This window comes from Rhinopithecus bieti, unplaced genomic scaffold (genome assembly GCF_001698545.2).
Source record: "Rhinopithecus bieti isolate Rb0 unplaced genomic scaffold, ASM169854v2 scaffold_36959, whole genome shotgun sequence".
NCBI lineage: Eukaryota > Metazoa > Chordata > Mammalia > Primates > Cercopithecidae > Rhinopithecus > Rhinopithecus bieti.
The window spans coordinates 85818-103156 of NW_016816945.1; the positions used below are offsets into that span (position 1 = coordinate 85818).

Below are 17339 nucleotides of genomic sequence, written 5' to 3' on the forward strand. Positions count from 1 at the left end.
AGGACAGCTTCCACTCCCTATGATCTCATCTCCGACCCAACCAGTCAGCACTCCTGACTCACTGGCAGCCCCCTACTCACCAAATTATTCTTAAAAACTCTGATGCCCGAATGCTCGGGGAGAGTGATTTGAGTAATAATAAAACTCCAGTCTCCCGCACAGCAGGCTCTGTGTGAATTACTGTTTCTCTATTGCAATTCCCGTCTTGATCAATCGGCTCTGTCTAGGCAGTGGGCAAGGAGAGCATGCTGGGCAGTTACATGATCAAGAAATAACTATAAGTATAGTCAGTCAAGCAGCCCATGCTGCTGCTCCTCTGTCTGTGGAGTATTCATTAATTCCTTTACTTTCGTTGGTTTTTTTTTTTTTTTTTTTGAGACGGAGTCTCACTCTGTCACCCAGGCTGGAGTGCAGTGGCGCAATCTTGGCTCACTGCAACCTCCGCCTCCTGGATTCAAGCGATTCTCCAGCTTTCAGCCTCCCGAGTAGCTGGGATTACAGGCATGCACCACCACGCCCAGCTAATTTTTGTATATTTAGTAGAAACAGGGTTCACCGTGTCAGCCAGGCTGGTCTTGATCTCCTGATGTTGTGATCTGCCCGCCTCGGCCTACCAAAGCGCTGGGATTACAGGTGTGAGCCACCGCGTCTGGCCTTCCTTTACTTTCTTAATAAACTTGCTTTCACTTTATGGACTCACCTCAAATTCTTTCTTGTGTAAGAGCGAAGAACCCTCTCTTGGGGTCTGGATTGGGACCCCTTTCTAGTAACACTAATGTCCCCAGTCATGTCTCTAGTGACTAAACCATCTCTTGTTTCTTAGGGCTGGGACCAGTCTCTCTTGCCTGCCCACTTCCCTCTCATGGATCAGATAGTCCCAAAGGCTCCATCCTTAGCTCCTAAAGAAAGCTTTGGTCCTTAGAACCTCCCTTCCCATTTCTTCCTTTTCCCCACACACTGGGGCAGGGAGGGAGAGGCAAGGGCCTCTCTTTCAAAGCCCCTTAGATTTGGATGAAGAGCAGGTCAGTGAGCAGGGCACAGCCTGCTAGGAGCAGAATGACTTTGAGGATCCTTTGCTCAGAAGTCGCCAGCTCCTGGGCAGGATTTCCAGAAAGGTGATATAGAGGAAGGTGCCAGCCGCCATGCCCTCTAGCACAGACTGGGCCAGCTGGTGCAGAGGCCCTGCTGACTGCTAGAGCCGCACCCATCCGGATGCCTAGAAGTGTCATGTGTGAGAAGTGGATCCCACAGCCAGCCACCACCTGTAACCCCAAGTGGCTCTGCAGCAGCTGCAGCGACAGGCTGACAGCCACAGTGCCCTTGTGGAGCAGCAAAGCCAGGCGCAGCTCTGTGGCCCAAGCCCCGTCTTGCTGCAACCCCTTGAACACTAAGTATAGAGCCAGGGAGAAGACCAGTACATGGGCACGCAGGGCTGAGGGGGCTGCTGGGGCTCCATTCGCCTGTGGAACCCCTGGCTCTTCATGAAGATTGGCCTTTTGAGATATCTTTTTTTTTTTAGATGGAGTTTCTCTCTTGTCACTCAGGCTGGAGTTCAATGGCATGATCTCGGCTCACTGCAACCTCTGCCTCCTGGGTTCAAGCAGTTCTCCTGCCTCAGCCTCCCGAGTAGCTGGGATTACAGGCGCCCATCACCACATCCAGCTAGTTTTTGTATTTTTAGTAGAGACAGGAGTTTCATCATGTTGGCCAGGCTGGTCTCAAACTCCTGACCTCGGGTGATCCACCCACCTCAGCTTCCCAAAGTGCTGGGATTACAGGTGTGAGCCACTGTGCCCGGCCTTTTTTGAGGTATCTTTTCAGGTTTTTTGTATGTCTGACACCTATGGTTCCACCTGGACCTGCCAACTGCTCTGCGGCCTCACCCAGAAGTGACTCAGCATGCAGGATCATTTCCCACACCCTAATCATTGCAGCCTCAACCAGTCAGCAGCAGGCCCCGTTCCCTAGCCGTCCCCACCACCCTTCCTCTAAACTACATTTGAAAAACCCTCGCCCCTAAATGCTCCAAGAGACTAATTTGAATAATAAAAAAACTCCAGTCTCGGTGGCTCCTGCTTGTAATCCCAGCACTTTGGGAGGGCAAGGCGGGTTGATTACCTGAGGTCAGGAGTTCAAGACCAGCCTAGCCAACATGGTAAAACCCCATTTCTACTAAAAATACAAAAATTAGCCAGGCGTGGTGGCGCATGCCTGTAGTCCCAGCTACTTGTCTCCTTGAGACAAGAGAATGGGTTGAACCTGGGAGGAGGAGGTTGCAGTGAGCTGAGATCACGGCACTGCACTCCAGCCTGCGCGACAGAGCAAGACTTCATCTCAAAAGAAAAACAAAAACCAACAAACAAAAAAACAACTCCGGTCTCCTGTTCAGTCAGTTCTGCGTAAACTCTTTCTCCACTGCAATTCCCCTGCCTTGATAACCCACTGGGTGGTTACAAGAGGAGCTTCCCAAGCCAGTTAGAGGGGGTCAGAGGTCACCTTGGGTTGGGGAGCGGGAACTGAGGCAGGAGGAGGCTGTAATCAGGGTAGGGTTGGTGGACCTGCAGGACAGGCTGGGGGAAAGGCATGGAAGGGAGTTTCCCAATAGGAGGGAACAGTATATGAGAAAGCCTGGGCAGGAGAAACACCAGATCTAAGGACCCAAAAAGAACAGAATGGCTGAAATGAAGATTTGGGGTGGGGCAGTGAGAAGGGTATGTATGATAGGGGTGTTATCCAGATCACCAAGGGACATGAGAACCACTACGAGGGTCTGGACTCTGTTCTGAACATTTTAAGAAGTGGCTGGCCAGAGAGAACATTTGGAGAGGAACAAGCTAGAGGCTGCTACCATGATATATGTCTAGAGGAGATAAATAGGAGATGTGGTGCCAGAGTACTGGGGACAGAAGCCACAAGAATGAGCGGGAGCAGCCAGGGCAGAGAGAGGAGGGCCTGAGCCCAAGCTTTTAGCACTGGGGTGACAGCCAGAGAGGTAGAAAGAAATCTGGAGGGACAGCTCCAGATAGCCAGGAGACATAGCTGAGGCTGGCTTTCCCTTCTCCCTATCAGGCAGTTTTGGGGAGGGAATAATAGACCAGGCTTGAGTCTTACCTGTGACCATATATGCTGGGAAGCCTTTGCCAGGTCACTTGCCCTCTCTGATCCTTAGAATGTAAGTCTGGAATGGGGAGCAGTGTTATCCACTGTGAAAGGAAAATAAATCTGGGGACCCCAAAATCACTAAGCCAAAGGGAAAAGACAAGCCAGGAACTGCGTCAGGCAAACCTACCTCCATTTTATTCCTAAATAAGATAGTTACAAAGATTAAAAAGCTACGTCCCTCACGCACATTTTGCCCACAAGGAAATTCCTTGTGCGGGACAAAGGACAGAACTCAAAGTCATCCCTCTGCTCACCTGAGACAAATGCATATCTGATTGCTTCCTCTGCCCTATTGTTTAGGTAAAAATGCAGCTTCACTGAACCAAACTAAAGCATAAGTGACTATTCCTTTAACCCCGGCTCACATGTAAATTGTGTATTCAGTGACAGGCTGATAAGCACCCAAAAGAACGAAACCTTTTATCTCTTATCTACCTATGACCTGGAAGCCACCACCCCACTTCAAATTGCCCTGCCTTTCCAGACCAAATCCATGTACATTTTACACACATTGATCGATGTCTCATGTCTCCCTAAAATGCTTAAAACCAAGCTGTGCCCCAACCACCTGGGGCACATGGCATCAGGATGAGGCTGTCATGGGTGCATCCTTAACCTTGGAAAAATAAACTTTCTAAATTGATTAAGACCTGTCTCAGATACTTTTGGTTCACACTACCTACCCCCTGGGTTAGCAAGAGAGTCAGAAGAATGGTGGTAAACCACAGGCTTTCCCAGGGTAGGGAGACCCTGCCTTGTCAGTTTCCATGGTATGAATGTGTCGATCATGGCTTATTTCAGGCTTTCCACATAAAGTGATACACAGTGGCACACGATAATGTGGTCTTTCCGCCAAACAGAATAGATGTAAATAAGCTCCCAAGAGCATAGATGATAGTAAAGTGTGATACAACAATTATGAGGCAATACGTTTTGAGCATTTACTTTGTTTATTAGTACAATGTATTTAAATCTAAGTTTGTATCATTTGATCTTTTCATATTGTTTGTTTATTTTATTTATTTATTTATTTATTTATTTTTGAGACAGGGTCTCACTCTGCTGCCCATGCTGGAATGCAGTGGCATGACTATGGCTCACTGCAGCCTCAAACTCCCAGGCATAAGCAATCCTCCCATCTCAACCTCCTGAGTAGCTGGGACTACAGGCATGCACCGCTACACCCAGCTAATTTTTATATTTTTTGTAGAGACAGGGTTTCACTATGTTGCCCAGACTGGTCTCGAACTCCTGGGCTTAAGCAGATCACCTGCCTTGGCCTCCCAAAGTGTTAGAACTACAGGCATGAGCCACCACACCCAGCCTACATTATTTAATTTTTAATAATGGCTGTGTCTAACAATGAGCTCATAAAATTCCTGAAAAGCTAACAGTTGGCTGTGATCCCTACCAGCCAGCTGTGACATGCCACTCACTGGTCTATAGGCAAGAGGATGTGCAAAGTAAACCTCCAATGGGTCCTCCTCAAGAGGCTCAACCTCTGCCCTAGGGGGCTACTCGCTTCTCAAACATTAAGGGGCAAAGGCAGGAGTGCTCTGAGCCCAGCCTACCCAAGGCAGCCACAGCTTTGGAGGAAAAATGCACTTCTTTCCACCCCTCCCCACCCCTGCCTGAGTCCTGCCATACCTAAGACAGTATCCCCTAACAGTGGCCCCTGTTCTGGGGACCTCATGTTCCCAGCCCTTCCTCAGGAAAACCAGAGAGCTAAACTCATTGGTGAACATCTCTTTATTGGAAAACGCTGGTGGGTGTGGGGGCTCCTTAGACTCCGCTGCCCGGACCTGCATCTGGACATGCTTCAAAGCTCTGGGTCCTGAGCCAGCGGTAGTAAAGGAAGACACAGATGTCCATCCCCAGGGCAGACAGCAACACCAAGAGCAGAGTCCCTGTTACGAGTGTCAGTGAGCTGGGAAGACTTCCATATATAAGAGGGAGAGGCTAGTTAGGGCCTGGAAAGGCAAGAAGTGCACCAGCGGCGGCAGGAAGTGCACCAGCAGGGGCAGGAAATATACCAGCAGAGGCAGGAAGTGCGCCAGCAGAGCCAGGAAGTGCACCAGCAGAGGCAGGAAGTGCATCAGTGGGGGCAGAAAGTGCACCAGCAGAGGCAGGAAGTGTACCAGCAGGGGCAGGGAGGAGACTGGATGACAGCCCCTATTACCCAGAACCATGTTGTTCACATGGGAGAGGGTGCAGGGATTCCGGCCTCAACTGGTGCCTATGTGACCTCAAGCCTCAGTTTCCCCATCTATAGAATGGGACCTGATTGTGTCTACTGCATGGGATTATTGGGAGGATTCTTGGGAGGATTAAACAGAAAAATGGAAGCCCTGGCCCCTCCCTTGGCAGATAGGCAACAAAGGCAGCATTTATTAACAATATCCAGTGGGCAGCAGTTACTGTTCTTCTGGATAAGGAGGCTTAAAGGGGTAAGTGGCTTCCAAGGTCATGAGGTAAGCAAGCTTATAGCCAGATTGCCTGAGGTTTCAGGCTCTGCCCTGGCAGGCCACAAATGGGGGCCCAGAGAGGAGGGGGAGGGGAGAAGGAGGAAGCCAGAGCCTGGTTCTACAGGGACAGCCGAAGACCACTGGATGTGGGGCCCCAGTGTCTCTCACTGTGAAGGGGACCTGGAGAAGAGCCCAGGCTACAGGAGAGGCCTCCCTCACTCATCTCCAGGCCCCCTAGAGTCAGAAACCTGACTCAACTCAGAGGACAAGTCAGCCTTCTCTGTCACCTGATTGGAAGCCTTCTTAGGGGCCTGATTGGAAGTCTTCTCAGGGGCCTGATTGGAATGTGGAAGCCAAAGACATCAAAGACAGTTTTAAGCCAAAACACAACATGCCCTCACAACCCCAGCATACACAGCTGTAAACTTCTGACCTTCTACTATTTGCTTACTGATGCTGAAAGTTGAGAGAATATGAAGCTATTTTTTTCCCAAGGAGAGAAAAGATAACATGTTGTTTATACTATGGTGTGAGTGACTACAAGCTTTCTCTCTCCTCTGTGAAACTCTCAGAAGGGCATATATCAAGGGTTATGTGGGTGGAGTTGAAGGGGTCTCCAGATATCTGTTTAATAAAGATTAGATGAAAGCCTCAAAAGTGGCAGACCAATCTAATGCTCTCATTTTGCACTTGGGGAAACCAAGGCCCAGAAACGGAAAGGATTGCCCAAGGTCCCACACAGTAGGAGCCTCTCCAGACAGGGTCCAGAAGCCAGGACCCTCCTTGGTTCTGATCAATGGGCACCTCGAGTGGGTCTTTGTGGCCCAGGCCAGTGTCAGTTTCCTCAGAGGCCTTTAGTAGCAAGATGATGCCTTCTATAAGCCTGTTCATGCAAGGCTGTGACTGGTTCCCTGGGCTAGCTGCCTCCCTTGCCTCAGAGCCTACCTCCACCCTCCACACCCAAATCTGGGGCCTCCTACCTGCCAAGGACCTTTGATAGGGTAACCAGGGGGCCAGGCAGGTAACCTCACAACCGTTACACATACTCCCAGGGCGGCATCCAGAAGTTCCTACCTAGAAGGGATAGGGGTGGTCAGTGCACCAGAGATGGGAACTGGGGGTGGCATGGACCAGACCTGCATTTAACAAGCAAAGAAACAGAGGCTAACAAAAGGTCAGTGACTTGCCCATGATGTCACAGCCAACAAGAGCTGGAGCTGGGATTTGAACCTGGGTCTAGGTCACAGTCCAAAGTCTCCATTCCCAGTATACCTCACACTGCCAACTCTAGGCCAAGGCAGTTGGGCTGCCCCAAACAAGCATGGGGAACTATTGCAGAAATTCAATCTGGCCAGGCATAGTGGCTCATGCCTGTAATCCCAGCACTTTGGGAGGCCAAGGCAGGTGGATCACGAGATCAGGAGATCAAGACCATCCTGGCTAACACGATGAAACCCTGTCTCTACTAAAAATACAAAAAAAACATTAGCCGGGCTTGGTGGCTGGCACCTGTAGTCCCAGCTACTCGGGAGGCTGAGGCAGGAGAATGGTGTGAACCAGGGAGGTGGAGCTTGAAGTGAGTGAGCCAAGATCGCGCCACTGCACTCCAGCCTGGGCGACAGAGAGAGACTTGGTCTCAAAAAAAAAAAAAAAGAAATTCAATCTGAGCTATTTTCAGCCTCAGTTTCCTCACCCCCCATACAATTAAGTGAGGTCATGTACATCAAATGCCAGTTACAGAGTAGGGCATGCAGTACACCTTTGGTGAACATGACTCACCTGTTTGTGCCCCTGTGGAAGGAACAAGCCTTCTTGGTAGCATCAGATAGGACCTTTAGATTCCAGAGCAGCAGCTTGCAGTGGACAAATATACCTGTAGAAACAGAGACCCAAGCTGAGGAATCTTTGGAAGTTAGGGGGTGGCAGAGTGGGGAGGGGAGTCATCTGTTTCCACTCACATCATCAGGAGTATCAGTAAAGCTTAAGGCCTGGAAGGAGAGCGCCAGTCTCTTGGGGACCTCTTGGGGCATGAAGTAGGAGTGGACGTTCTTGCCGTTCACCAGGCACCTGGAAGGCCCAGGTTGGAAGGTCAGCAGGGCCAGACCCCTGAACTGGGGCCTGGTCCTAGCCCCAACACCACCATACACCATCATTCGTTGAGAATTCTGCATGCCAAGCACTGAGCTAAGCATCACCCCATTCAATCTACACAGTAGGCTTTGAAGATTCTGGCACTATCTTGGCCGGGCGCGGTGGCTCAAGCCTGTAGTCCCAGCACTTTGGGAGGCCGAGACGGGTGGATCACGAGGTCAGGAGATCGAGACCATCCTGGCTAACACGGTGAAACCCCGTCTCTACTAAAAAAATACAAAAAAACTAGCCGGGCGTGGTGGCGGGCACCTACAGTCCCAGCTACTCGGGAGGCTGAAGCAGGAGAATGGCATAAACCCGGGAGGCGGAGCTTGCAATGAGCTGAGATCCGGCCACTGCACTCCAGCCTGGGCGACAGAGTGAGACTCCGTCTCAAAAAAAAAAAAAAAAAAAAAAAAAAAAAAAAAGATTCTGGCACTATCTCCATTTCACAGAAAGGCAAACAGAGGCTCCAGAGGCGAAAGGGCCAGTAAAGGGTTCTTGCTCCCCTGGCCTAGAAAGGACTACTCAAGAATTGTACCCATCCTACTCTATCCTTCTCCTCCAGGTCCAGTACCTATGATTCCTGACAAGGCTGTAGTGTGCAGGGGCCACTTCCATATCCTGGCCGAGGTTGATCACACACTCGTCCACATACACCTGTAAGGGCTAATGGGAGCTGCCAACCACAGCAAACTCCGTGTGGAGCGCAGAGCCCAGGAAAACGGTGCTGGCGTTGGTGGGGTCTGGATCCTCCAGCATAGCCCCACCCTGGGCTGGAATGAAACCAAGATGGGAACGACACGAGACCCAGAGATGCTGAAGGGTTTGTCCGAGGCCACACAGCAAGAGGGGAAGCAGGAAAAGCTAGGGCCAGGTGGCCTGAAGCCCAGTGCCCTCACACTCTGTTACTGGTCCTCCCTCACTTCCTGATTTCTCCAGGGGTAGCCTGGCCCAGAACTGGAGGCACAGGAGTCCCTGAGCTAGGAGACCTTACTCTTGGGACATTACTTCAGCCCAGCCAATGTCCCCCACCTGTAGGAAGCAAAGAACCAGGCCAAAGTCTCATACTGAAGTCCAGATCTCCAAACCCAGCCAAAGAGTCAGTGACCAAGGAGGTGGGAGGAAAGATGGGAGCTCCTGGGCTGGCAAGGAAATAAGGGAGGGATATTGCAACTCTGGCATGTGAGGGGACCCAGAAAACAAACACTAAAGGCCTGTGCCAAGGCCCCCAGGGCAGCCCATGCAGGAGGAAGAACAGGAGGGAAAGGGCCAGGAATTCCAAATTCCAACCCCCAGGAGAGCATTCCCAGCCCTGCCCCAGGCTCACACCAAAGGGAGGCCAGGAAGTCAGCACCTGGTGCCCCCTTTCTGGAGGGGCAGCCCCCACCCAGTCTACCATTCCCTCTTCCTGCAGACCTCCAGGTGGCAGAGCCCTAGGCAGGCTTAGGGGCGCTAGGCAGTTCTCACGCCTTGACCACACAGCTGACCCGATGGCGGGAGGCTGCATTGCAGGGCTGCTCTGAACTTCTGGGTGGTGGTACATAGACCAGGTCAGCAAATAATTCCACTGTCTTTCCTGAGATCTGCAAGGATACTTGCTCCTTAGGATGGTGGGAAAAGGCAGGACAGGTAAACTCCCAGCTTGGGCCCCCACCTCACTGGGTGGTCTTGAAGTCACTTGCCCTCTCTGGGCCTCAATTTCCTGCTAGGCCTTGCTTAAATGCCTATTCTGGCAGGGCTCGGTGGCTCACACCTGTAATCCCAGCACTTTGGAAAGCCCAGGTGGGAGGATCACTTGAGCCCAGGAGCTAGAGACCAGCGTAGGAAACATAGCGAGATCTAGTCTCTGCAAAATAATAATAATAATAATAATCAAAAAATTATCCAGGCGCATGCCTGTGGTCCCAGCTACTTGGAAGGCTGAGATGGGAGAATCGCTTGAGCCTGAGAGGTGAAGGCTACAGTAAGTCATCATTGCACTGCTGTACTCCAGCCTGGGCAACAGAGCGAGACCCTGTCTCAAGGGGAAAAAAAAAAGCCAATTCTGCTTTGAAGAACGATGTATTTGGTGGTAGACAGTGTGGTGTTCCCTTCTGTGAGCCTCCGTGTCTTCATGTGGGAAATGGGAATGATGGTTTTATCTCCTCACGAGGCTGTTGAGGATGCAAGAAACAAATGCACGTAAAGGGCATGTGCAAACAGACAGATGCTAAATGGCAAATCTGCATCAAATCCTTAGCTACTGAATTCTGCAGCGATACAGCGCTCCGCAGCTTTGAGAGAAAGACTCACACTCAGAGAGGCTGTGACTTGCAAATCAGTATGATCTGATTCTACTCTTCTCTCCAGCCCAGACACCCCAGCTCTGCTCCCCTGAATCTCCTGGGTACCCCCTGACTCTTGGCAGCCTTGTCCTCATGAGCCTCCAACAGCCCCCTTACCAGTTGGATTAAGCCATTAGCTTTAAATGGGGTAGTGAAGACCTCGTAGCCAGGCATGACAGGGACCAGGGAGGGCAGGTAGGTGCCAAGGCACAGGTGGCAAGCATCCACCTAGGGTTCCTTCCTCACTGCCAGGAGGACGTCTGTCTCATTACATTCCTGCAGGAGGCTGAATCCTGGGAGTCCAGCCCAGGCTAGCTCAGGTGGAGAACCAGACTCAGTGAGAACATGGCCAGCAGAGGGTGCCCCAAAACCTTCCCCAGCATCCCCTGCCTTCAATTAATTCCCTGCATCTCCAGAATGGAGCAGGGAGCCGGGCACAGTGGCTCACGCTTCCAATCCCAGCACTGTGGGAGGCTAAGGCGGGCAGATCACTTGAGGTCAGGAGTTCAAGAGCCGCCTGGCCAACATGGTGAAATCCCTTCTGTACTAAAAATACAAAAATTAGCTGGACACGGTGGCATGCACCTCTAGTTCCAGCTAGATGGGATACTCGGGATGCTGAGGCAGGAGAATTGCTTGAACCCAGGAGGGGGAGGTTGCAGTGAGCCAAGTTTGTGCCACTGCACTTCAGCCTGGGTGACAGACTCGGTCTCAAATAATAATAATAATAATGGAGCAGGGTAAAATGTTGGGGGGTTGTAGGGATGGTGGTGTTCCCCCTACAGACAGAATGTCCACCGACCTCATCCCCATCAGCCTGGCCTGGGAGTGCCTGAAAGCCCCTTATGTGAGCACCTGCTATGTGCCAGGCATCTGCAAACCTGCACCCCAGTAGTTCCTTACAAGGCATCACCAGTGGGGCAGTCAAGGGCAGAGGGGGCCCACAGTAGGGCATAGTAAGCAGCAACAACAGAAGGGGCCCTGGAGCTGGTTCGGAAGGATGCCCTTAGCTGGCCAAGAGGGAAAGGATTTGCAGCTGAGGAACAGTGTGTTGTGAGGAAAGGCATAGAGGCACAGGAGGGCAGGTGATGGGGAGGACAAGGCTGGGCGCTTAGGCTGTGTGCATGAGCACAAAGCCTGTATGTGGCCTGGGCAGCTCCCAGCTTTAGGGAGAGCCTGCAGACTGGAAGGTGGAGAGTGAGTGAGCAAGGAATTGGTGGTAGACGCCAGGAGATGTCACAGGGATGCAGGTGTGAACGTGCCCCGCCTGGGGCTGTGACTGCCGGGGGAGATGAGCTGGGAAAATGTTGGACTGTAGAAGGATGTGACTGCCAGCTCAGACAGGGAATGGGGGGTGGGGGTCGGGGGCTAGAGAACGAGGTGGGACTTAGAACCTTTAAGGGAACTGGGAGGAAGCGGCAGGTGACTGGGCAGAGGCCATAGGGGCTTGGGAAGGGGACCTTGCCAGTGTGGGACGATACGAGTAGCAGAGAAAGGCTCACCGCACATCACACTCATCCTGTAGCCATGGATACTCCCAGAGCAACAGGGACCGCCACCCCGGAGCCCCCATCCTGTCTTGCTGGCAGCACCCCCACCCAGCCCTGCAGCCCCTTTAAGTCCCAGCCCAGGTGCAGGCAAGTCCCACCAGGGCAGGGTCAGCCTACCTAACTGCACCTGGGCTGTGAGGGGTGGGGCCAGGGTCTTGGCAGGAGCTGATTTGGGGCTTGGGGCAGGGCTGAGGGGCCCAGGTCTGCTTTGGCCCTGTGCTCCCACCTCTCTCTCTCTCTGAGCTGTTGAGGGAGCTGGCCCAGGATCAGAGGAATGGAACCCTTTAGCACTCTCGAGCCCAGCAGCTCAGGGGAAGCCACAAGGGAAACAGGCCATTCTCTGATTCTAAGAAGCCCCCTGGTCACTTCCTTCTCTCCAGGCTGCTGAGTCCCCTCATAAGGAGGTCTCATGTGACCCTCATATGGGGCTGCCACCACCATCTTGGGCACCTTCAGGCTCAGATGGTATCTGCCTAACAGGGTCCCCTCCCAGAGGGGTCGGTGCTTTAGGAGGCTTGCAACAAGAGGGCAATGCCAGGCTGAGTGCAGTGGCTCATTCCTATAATCCCAGCAGTTTGGGACACTGAGGTGGGAGGATTGTTTGAGCCTAGGCATTCAAGGCCAGCCTGGGCAACATAGGGAGACCCCCATCTCTATTAAAAGTAAGTCAAGGCTAATGCCTACCCCAAAGGAGGCTGGCAGCACCAATGTGGGACACCGGGCACCTGCAGGGAAGCACTGATGGGCGGGGAGGCTGTTACCCCATCCCTCCTCCCCACCACATCCTTGCTCATCCCAAACAGACATGAAGACACAGCAGCCTTGTCAGGATTTATTGGGTCAGGGAAGGGCCTGGCCAGAGAATCTGTCCTGAGGTGTCCCTGGTACTGCACTCCTGAGTTTCTCCCTGAGTTGTCTGCCGCTCCTTGTTCAGCCGTGCTACCATGGGGTGACTTTGTCAAGCTCCTGGAAGTCCTGGGTTCCCAGCTTGCCAAGTGATCTTGGGCCTATTCCTTGCCCTCCCTGAGCCTCAGTCTCTCATCCTCCATGGGAGGATGTAATTTTCCTGAAAAAGACAGGGCTGGGCCCACCCAGGGTCCACTTCCACTCAGCCTCATGGATTAAGGGGAAGCAGACAGGGTTCAGGTCCTGCCCGTCTGTGACTCTGCAGCCACTGCTTCTTGAAGTCTTTGTCTCTAAGCTTCTGTCCGGCTCAAACCCACTCAGGTGCCAGGGTCTTTGGACCCCAGGGAACCAGGCGTCCACATCCCCTGGCAGGAGTGGGAGGGTGACATGAAGCAGGAGGAGGCTGATGCACAGGCCAGGTACCAGCGTGTGATCAGGAGGAGCTGGGCTTCCCGACTGATGGGTAGAGCTTGCGCAGGCTGGAGTCCAGGAGGAAATCCACTGACCTGTAGGGAGTGAGAGGGTGGTGAGCAGGTGCCCAAGGGTGTTCATGAGGGAACAGAAGGCAGAAGGCCAGGGTTAGGGAAAGGGATGCTTAGATTCAGGATACAAATGCCATACAGGCAGAGACCCACCCTTATCCTGATCCTCCCACCTTGGGTTACTTGGGGAAGCTAGACTCAAATTCTCAGAAAAGAAGCCATCCTCTTCTTTATTCAGGAGGAAATTGAAGCACTGGGTAAAAGACATGCTTAGGGCCTCAGGGTCAGCTATCTTCTTCTGGAGAAAGACTCCTCCTCTCATTCTTACGTTGGTCTGGTTGGGTTAAGCCCATCTCTGGTTCTAAGACCAAGCATGTGACCCAAGTCTGGCCAATCAACAAAGGGAAACTGGCTCATAGGGTGGGCATGCAGTCCAGAATGGACCACCGACACCCTTACTTGGGATTTTTGTTGTTACTATTTAAAAGCTTCTGCTGGGGGAGGTTAAGCTGGTGGGATAGAAGTTGGGAGCTGCTAGGGCCATTTCTGCTCCCACAAGGAGAAAGCAGGTGAAGCCAGCAAGAAGCAGGCTGGGGTGGTGAGAAAGGCAGCAGGATGGGGAGACGCAGACCCTTAATGATATCATTTGGGTACCTAGATCCAGCCATGCCTAAATGCAACACAAACCTGGACTTTTACTCCATTTTATTCAAACTTTCAGTTTGAGTTAGGCTTCCGTCACCAATACCTCCCAAAATGCATCCCCTCCAGGGTGCACCTGCTCCTGCCTCCCTCTGGTTGTTCTGTAACACTAGGCTTTCTTTCTGGGAATTTACTTGTCCTGTGTCCCATACCCTCAAGGCACCCCTCTTCTTTTATTGCTAAAGTGCCTGCCAGACCATATGACAAGGGTACAGGCTGTCCTTTCTACCCCAGGAGCCAAGTGCCAGCCTTGTCCCTGCTATTGTTCCAGCAAAGTGGGCATGACCCACACTTCGCAGAGTGTAGCTCTACCTGGAGAGTGGATGATCCCTGAGGCCAGGAAGGCACCCACCTGTCAATGGGGTGGATAATGATGGGGATGGTCAACAGCCCAAGCGCAGTGGTGGTCCACTTGCGGACAGCCAGGGGCCAGCGGGTGGCAGTGCCCAGGACATAGAGAGAGGCGGCACACACACGGTTGATGGTGAAGCCCGGAATGGCCACAGAGGCCAGAGCCTGCCATACAAAGGTGTCCACCACAGCCACGGTCACCCTGGCGCTGCGGCCTGCTTCGGAGCTCGGCACCTGGTGGGCGTAGAGACACTTAATCCAGCTAGGGCAGAGGCAGGAAATCCTGCAACAAGGGGCATGAGGCTAGACCTGGGGGGACAAGTGGCCAGTGGACTTGTCCACACCCAGGAGTGGGGTACAGTCTGCCACATCCAGGTCTGGGAGTGAGTGTAGGGGCGGGGGTACACTGTCCTACAAACAGGACTGTCTGTGGACTGCACTAGGCAAGGTTGTAGGGACCGGAGTGTCCCACAGGGACTTTATCACATGCAAGGCTGCGGACTGAACCACACAGGAAGAGAGCTGGGGTGGGGAGATGGAAAATAGGCTAACACTCACCTCTCCAGCCTTCTTGCCTTTGTCAATGGCATCCGCCAGCACGTAGGAGCTGGCCACGCCATAGCTCAGCCACACCACCGCCGCTGGCACAAGAGAGCGGAAAGCCTCGCCCACCTCATTGGCATAGCCTGGGGGAGGGAACATTTAATTCCTAGGTTCACGAACTGTTCCACAAGGGGGCGCCGGAGCAGGCTGGTTTTCATCCTAGCCAGCTAAGCAGTCCCTGGGTGACCTTAGGCAAATGACTTTACCTCTCTGAGCCTGCCTTTCCAAGATGTAAACTGGTGCCATGATGCCCACCTCGGACTCGGGCCACTGAGGGCAGGCTGAGCACAGAGTCACCATTACCATTGCTTATTGGTTAGATTTCCTGGTCTTGGTCCCAAGAGTAACTGCACTAATGAGGTGACAGGCACCCAGAGGGGCAGAGTGATCGAGGGCACCGCCACTGACTGGACGCTCGCCAAGTGCCAGGCCTTTCTGAGCTTTATCCCATTCCACCCTCGCAACCACCCCCCAATGACAGAGGCCCTCGTGTGCATCTGGTTTGTTTTTGGTTTTGTTTTTTGTTTTTTGCCGAGGAGGAAACTGAGGTTCAGACAGAGTCAGTGCGTGTCAGGACCGAAATGGGCGTGGAGATCTCAACTCCACAGCCAGCCAGAGCGCATGCCAGAGCTGGCAGCCCGCTCACCCCATGCGAGCTTCCGCCCTGGGCGGCCCACCAGGGTAGTGTGACCTTGGGCAAGTCCCTAGCCCTGTCTGAGCCCAGTCTCCGGCCCAAAAGCAGAATGAGAACTGAGAACCTCCCGCCTCCTCTAGTCCCCGGGCCGGCGTCCGGCGACCCCTGCTTCCCCAGTCCAGTGGTGGTGGGGTCGCCGCGCCAGTCGCCCCGCGCTCACCCAGGTATCGCACCCACGTGTCCCGGTAGAGATCGCGCTCTGCGCCCCGCGGCTGCAGCTCTGACATGACTCTCCCGCCACAGCCTAGGCCACTGCAGCCTGTACTGGCTCCACTGCAGTCTCCGCCGCTGGCACTCGGGTCGGCCTGGCCGGGACCCGCCGAAAGTCCCGCGCCGAAGGACAGGTCAGGAAATCTCCGCCAGCAGGGAGCGTCTGCAAATTCCCCCGCGCACCGAAGCCCCTCTCCCAGGCTAGGGTTTTACAGATTGGTTTTCGTCACGCTTTCTCTGAGCGGTTGGCGCTAACCGCCCCCAGGACTGAGTGTAGGTTTTGGAGCCAAAGAGACAGGAGATCAAATCGGGGGATGCTACACTGCAAAGCTGGTGACCTCGGGCAAGAGTCTGCTTCTCCAGCCGCTCTTTATTCATTTGTAAAAACGAGGGAGGGACACAGACTGGGCCCGTTGGCTCACGTCTGTGATCCCAGCACTTTGGGAGGTCGGAGGCAGGAAGATCGCTTGAGTCCAAGGGTTCGAGAACAGCCTGGACAACATAGCGAGACCTCGTCTCCACTTTAAAAAAAAAAAAAAAGTAATAGATAAAGTGGGGAACACAATAGTGTCCACTCCCTAGAATGCTTCCGAGGATTTATTATAAGTCACCATTTATTGAGTTTATTGCCAGTCTGGATGTTCGCTAAAGGGATCTCCATGGCTTACACCTTAAACCCTCCCACTAGCCTGGGACTCCGTTTTACAGGTGAGAAAATGGAGGCACAGAGAAGGTGGGTCATTTTCCCAGAACACACAGCTGCCAAGTGGTGAAGTTGGGATTTGAATCCAAACAGTATGGATCCAGATCCCGTGCTCTTAATGCGAGCTCTAAATGAGGCTAGAGGAGTGAACAGTAAGCGCCTGGAAGGTGGGTGCCTGGACTCTGAAGTGCCTTCTCAGCAGGCGCCATGTATAACTAGGAAGCACTCGCATCTAACTGGATCAGTATGTCCCCAGACTGAGCCTCTTGGGGACAGGGTGTTGAACGAATGAACGAATGAATGAATCGGGCAAGGGAGACAGAGTGAGGAAGCCTTCCCCTGGTGGACCTCAGTTTACCCAGGTGAGCAATGTGTACACTTCACTAAGTCTCTGTGACTCCTTGGCGGGTATAATTGAGCGGCGTTGGAGACAATCCTGGGTTCAAATCCTAGCTGTGCCGCCTACTGGTTGTTAGCCTCCCCGAGCCCCAGTTCCCACGTCTGCAAAAAATAAGAGTAGCCAACACTGACGAGCACTTACTTATACCAAGCTCTTAAGCGCTTTGCACGGCTTACTTCCTTTAATCTTTGCAACAACCCAAAGTAAGCACAGGGTTACCGGGTATTGCGTGATACCCGGTAGGCCTCATTAAGAATTAGTTCTTATTTTCATCAAAGGTGGGGAAAATGAGTAACACTGGCTCCCTATTGAGGCCCCCCGCTTTCAGCCCTAGGCGCCTCTGTCTTGTAGGGCTGTATAGGACAGTCCCGTCAGCAGTTACCTCAAGCGGAACTGGGCTTGTCGGTTGGGGAGGATAGTTCGTCGGAGAAAAGTTGGTGGGGAACTCCGCGGTCCCCAGCCCCTTGAAACACCGGCAATGCTGGAGTGGAATTATTAGACAGTCCCTAAAACCACGTGATCGCTGCTCCTCCGCCGCCCTCTCACTCTCGGCCCACCGCTAGCTCCGCAGGCGCTCGCCCCGACTCACACTTGGCTCGCACGGGCTACGCGGCACGTACTGAGCAGCTGGCGGGGCGGGGCCTCCGCCCTCAT

The 17339-nt window shown here is 53.1% G+C and overlaps 1 protein-coding gene and 1 pseudogene across 2 annotated transcripts; both read right to left on the minus strand.

Annotated features, from left to right (window-relative positions):
• Nucleotides 1–1001: 1001 nt before the first annotated feature.
• Nucleotides 1002–4907, minus strand: LOC108517540 (zinc transporter ZIP1-like; annotated as a pseudogene).
• Nucleotides 4908–12454: 7547 nt separating this feature from the next.
• On the minus strand, nucleotides 12455–17173 carry MTFP1 (mitochondrial fission process 1). 2 transcript variants are annotated; one of them, XM_017855602.1, is made up of 5 exons: nucleotides 17068–17154; nucleotides 15533–15783; nucleotides 14634–14761; nucleotides 14077–14309; nucleotides 12455–13046 (listed from the first exon to the last, which is right to left on the minus strand). In XM_017855602.1, exons 2-5 carry the CDS (start codon nucleotides 15597–15599, stop codon nucleotides 12974–12976), a joined length of 501 nt encoding a protein of 166 aa, XP_017711091.1. In that variant the 5' UTR covers nucleotides 15600–15783; nucleotides 17068–17154; the 3' UTR covers nucleotides 12455–12973. The 2 variants fall into 2 exon arrangements, with proteins under 2 accessions (XP_017711091.1, XP_017711092.1); XM_017855603.1 differs by lacking the exon at nucleotides 14077–14309 and having other exon boundaries at nucleotides 17068–17173.
• Between the last annotated feature and the right edge of the window lie 166 nt (nucleotides 17174–17339).

Coding starts and splice junctions, on each gene's coding strand:
- MTFP1 (XM_017855602.1), bottom strand. CDS start 15,599: ATGTCAGAGCTGCAGCCGCGGGGCGCAGAGCGCGATCTCTACCGGGAC. Junction 14,762..15,532: donor CACGTGGGTGCGATACCTGG/GTGAGCGCGGGG, acceptor TCCCTCCCCCAG/GCTATGCCAATGAGGTGGGC. Junction 14,310..14,633: donor AAGGCAAGAAGGCTGGAGAG/GTGAGTGTTAGC, acceptor TACGCCCACCAG/GTGCCGAGCTCCGAAGCAGG.